The sequence below is a fragment of the Setaria italica genome, chromosome VII (genome assembly GCF_000263155.2).
Source record: "Setaria italica strain Yugu1 chromosome VII, Setaria_italica_v2.0, whole genome shotgun sequence".
Lineage (NCBI taxonomy): Eukaryota > Viridiplantae > Streptophyta > Magnoliopsida > Poales > Poaceae > Setaria > Setaria italica.
The window spans coordinates 35,807,110-35,810,700 of NC_028456.1; the positions used below are offsets into that span (position 1 = coordinate 35,807,110).

At 50.1% G+C, this 3,591-nt stretch overlaps 1 protein-coding gene across 1 annotated transcript in view; it reads left to right on the forward strand.

Annotated features, from left to right (window-relative positions):
- Positions 1 to 3,591, forward strand: part of LOC101776824 (protein DWARF 53) — a 5,671-nt gene that overhangs the window by 618 nt on the left and 1,462 nt on the right. Inside the window, exons 2-4 of the mRNA XM_014805549.2 lie at positions 1 to 862; positions 1,877 to 2,108; positions 2,236 to 3,590. Coding sequence (XP_014661035.1) covers positions 1 to 862; positions 1,877 to 2,108; positions 2,236 to 3,590 — 2,449 coding nt within the window. The remainder of the gene's footprint in view (positions 863 to 1,876; positions 2,109 to 2,235; position 3,591) is intronic.

Here is a 3,591-nt window from a genome sequence, read left to right on the forward strand (position 1 = left end):
AGCCCCCTGTGGCCAACTCCCTCATGGCCGCCATCAAGCGCTCCCAGGCCAACCAGCGCCGCAACCCCGACACCTTCCACTTCTACCACCACCAGGCCACCTCAGCGACCTCCCCCAACGCCGTCAAGGTCGACCTCTCCCACCTCGTCCTCGCCATCCTCGACGACCCCCTCGTCAGCCGCGTCTTCGCCGACGCCGGGTTCCGCAGCGGAGACATCAAGCTCGCCATCCTCCGCCCCGCGCCGCCCATGCCGCTCCTCGGCCGGCTCCCCACGCGCGCCCGCCCGCCGCCGCTCTTCCTCTGCAGCTTCGCCGCAGCCGACGACGCCCAGGTCCCCTCGCCCGCCGCTGCCGTCGCAGGCGCAGCCCCGGGGGAGGACAACCGCCGCCGCATCACCGAGATCCTCTCCCGCGGACGCAACCCCATGCTCGTCGGCGTGGGGGCCGCGTCCGCAGCAGCCGACTTCGCCACCGCGTCGCCCTACCGCATCCTCCCCGTCGGCCCCACTCCCATCAATAATCCCAACCCCAATGCCAATTCCGGTCTCATCTTGAGCATCGGCGACCTCAAGGATCTTGTCGCCGACGACGACCCCGACCTGCAGGAGAGGGGACGCCGGGTCGTGTCCGAGGTCACGCGCCTGCTGGAGACGCACAGAGCAGGCCACACGGTCTGGGTCATGGGCTGGTCGGCCACCTACGAGACATACCTCGCCTTCCTCTCCAAGTTCCCGCTCGTCGACAAGGACTGGGAGCTCCAGCTGCTGCCAATCACCGCCGTGCGCGACGCAGGCACTGCAGCCGCCGGAGTCATGCCTCCCGCCACCACTGCAACTGCCTTGTCCAAGCCCGCAACTGCAAGGTCTTTCAGTTCACCCATCTCGCACCCATTGTTTATTTCTATTATTTATCATGCACATTAGTCTAGTAGTTTATCGCAACCAAGATGTTTCTTTTTGTAAGTACTGTGATTAGTTTATGTTCTTTCTTCACTAGTAGTTTAATGTTTGGACAGTATGGGTCTGTGTGTTTGCCGTTTCTAGCATGGCATGGTTGTTTCTGTTTCTTGTTTCCGCACCTGTCTGATTTCCTGGGTCATGTAAGTACTACCGCAATTAGTATAGTAAGAGCATTTTGGTCATGCTACTCCGTGGCCAGAATGTTTTTCTTCCTATGTCTGTCATGACCCTTTTGTTGGTTTTACTCGTTCCACAAGATGCAGACTTCTTTTGTTGAAGCTTTGATCTCAAGTCCTGGTATGCTTGCTTTAGTACTTGGGTTCAAATGCGTAGCAACTATATATAGTTTTTATCCTTCACGCAGCTGCAGCTATTTTTAAGCAGCTGAAGAGACTCAAGAGTTGGAGCACTTGGCTTGGGTTTTATTATGAACCCCATTTGTTTGATCTCTTTAGTTTAGGCTTTTGTGATTCCAAACTACTAGCCATGCTTTTTACCTGGATAATTCTGATAATATAAGTAAATGAAGCACTGTCCTGAATAAAAGATTATTTGGCCATAGCTTAGTGGGCTAGATGATCATCCTGATGTAGGAATGTCCACAGTTAAACGTAGCTTAGACGTGGACATCTTCTCATTTTTCTAAGCAATTTTGAGTAATTATAAAGCTTGAGTCTTGTACGGTATTTCCATCTCTTGTGGTAGAAGTTAATAGAGGTTTCATTGCCAGTATAGCATCAAGAAAAATTAAGAAAACGAAAGAGAAAAAAGCGAATGAGGTCGTGCACTGGAAGAAATAAAGTTTCATGGCCAAGTAGAAAGGCAAAAACTACCACCAGATGGTTACTGTTTAGGAGTTTTACGTTATGCTCGATAGTGTCATCAGGATCTAATAGTTTCAAGCTTGTAATTTGCAGCTTGATGGAGTCATTTGTTCCTTTTGGAGGTTTTATGTGCGATGCCTATGACGCAAATAGTCTCATGCCATCAAGCACTCGGTGCCAACAGTGCAATGATAGATATGAGCAGGAAATTGCAACTATCATTAGAGGGAGTGGCATTACAGCTGAAGCTCACCAGGAATGTCTACCATCTCTGCTGCAGAATGGCAGCATGATGGATCCTAACAGTGGGTTTGATGCAGTCAAGGTGTGAGGCTACTTCTATCTTCTAGAATTCTGAAGTTAGTAGTGAATGCAACTTGTACAGCTCGCTGATAGATGAGTAGTTTTGGATATGATTGGTATAGAAGATGTGCAGTTTTTCTTCAGTGCAGGTTAGAGATGATCAGATGGTATTGAATACAAAAATACTGAATCTACAGAAGAAGTGGAACGAGTACTGCCTGCGGCTCCACCAAGGTTGCCAGAGGATCAACAGAGATCCTCACCAGTTATTTCCACGTTACATTGGTGTTCCAGCTGACAGGGAAACAGGACCAAATCCAAGCCAAGGTTCAGAGGCAGTTGCACTTCAAAGGGAGGTTATCAAACCTTCTGCAGTGTCTGCTTCACATACCAACACAACTGCAAAGAGTATTTCATCGCCATCTATTTCCAATCAAAGGAATGCAGACCTTGTGTTGAACCTTCAAGTCAGGCAATCAAAGAGTGATGAACCCCTTCATGATAGGGGTGTGCAATCCCAACATAGCAATTCATCCAATTGTGACAACCGGGAAGATCATGCGTCACCATCATCTGCTGCAGCTGTGGCAACTGACTTGGTTTTGTGCACCCCTCGCGGATCTTCTTCCAAGGATTCAAGTAGTGCCCTCTGTAAACATGTAGAGGATGCTGAGGGGTCGATCCAGCCGATGCCCAAGAAGGTTGACAATTTGAATCTGAAGCCTCCCCAGTTCTCTGTACAGCCTTACTCTTGCTCCAGGAGTTCCTCAAACTGGGGTCAAAGTCAAACATCACCTAGTGCTCTGCATTCAGCAGCTTCAGGAGGCACTTCTGCCTTTGGCCAATGGCAGAGGCCTTCACCCCTTGCAGCACAAAGTTTCGATTACAAGCTACTCATGGAACACCTGTTTAAGGCAGTTGGGAGGCAGGAGGAAGCCTTGAGTGCTATTTGTGCATCCATTGTGCGGTGCCGATCAGTGGAGAGACGCCGTGGTGCACACAGGAAGAATGACATATGGTTTAGTTTCCATGGCCCCGACAACATTGCCAAGCGGAGAGTTGGTGTGGCACTTGCAGAGCTGATGCACGGTAGCTCAGATAACCTGATATATTTGGACTTTAGCGTCCAAGACTGGGACAACTCCAATTTCAGAGGAAAGCGTGCCACAGACTGTATTTTTGAGGAGTTGAGAAAGAAGCGGCGATCAGTTATATTCCTTGAGAATATCGACAAAGCTGACTTCCTTGTTCAGGAGAGTCTGACTCAGGCCATTGAGACTGGCAGGTACAAAGACTTGCATGGGGGGAGGGTGGCTGATCTCAATGACTCGATTGTGGTGTTGTCTACAAGAATGATCCGAGGATGTCAAGATGCCTCTGTTGGGATGGGAGAGGGCCATGCTTTGTCGGAAGAAAAAGTTCTGGCAGCTCGTGGACATCACCTGAAGATCATAGTTGAGCCAGGCACAGCAAACGTCGGTGGAGGCCCTGGAGGTAAAGCGGTA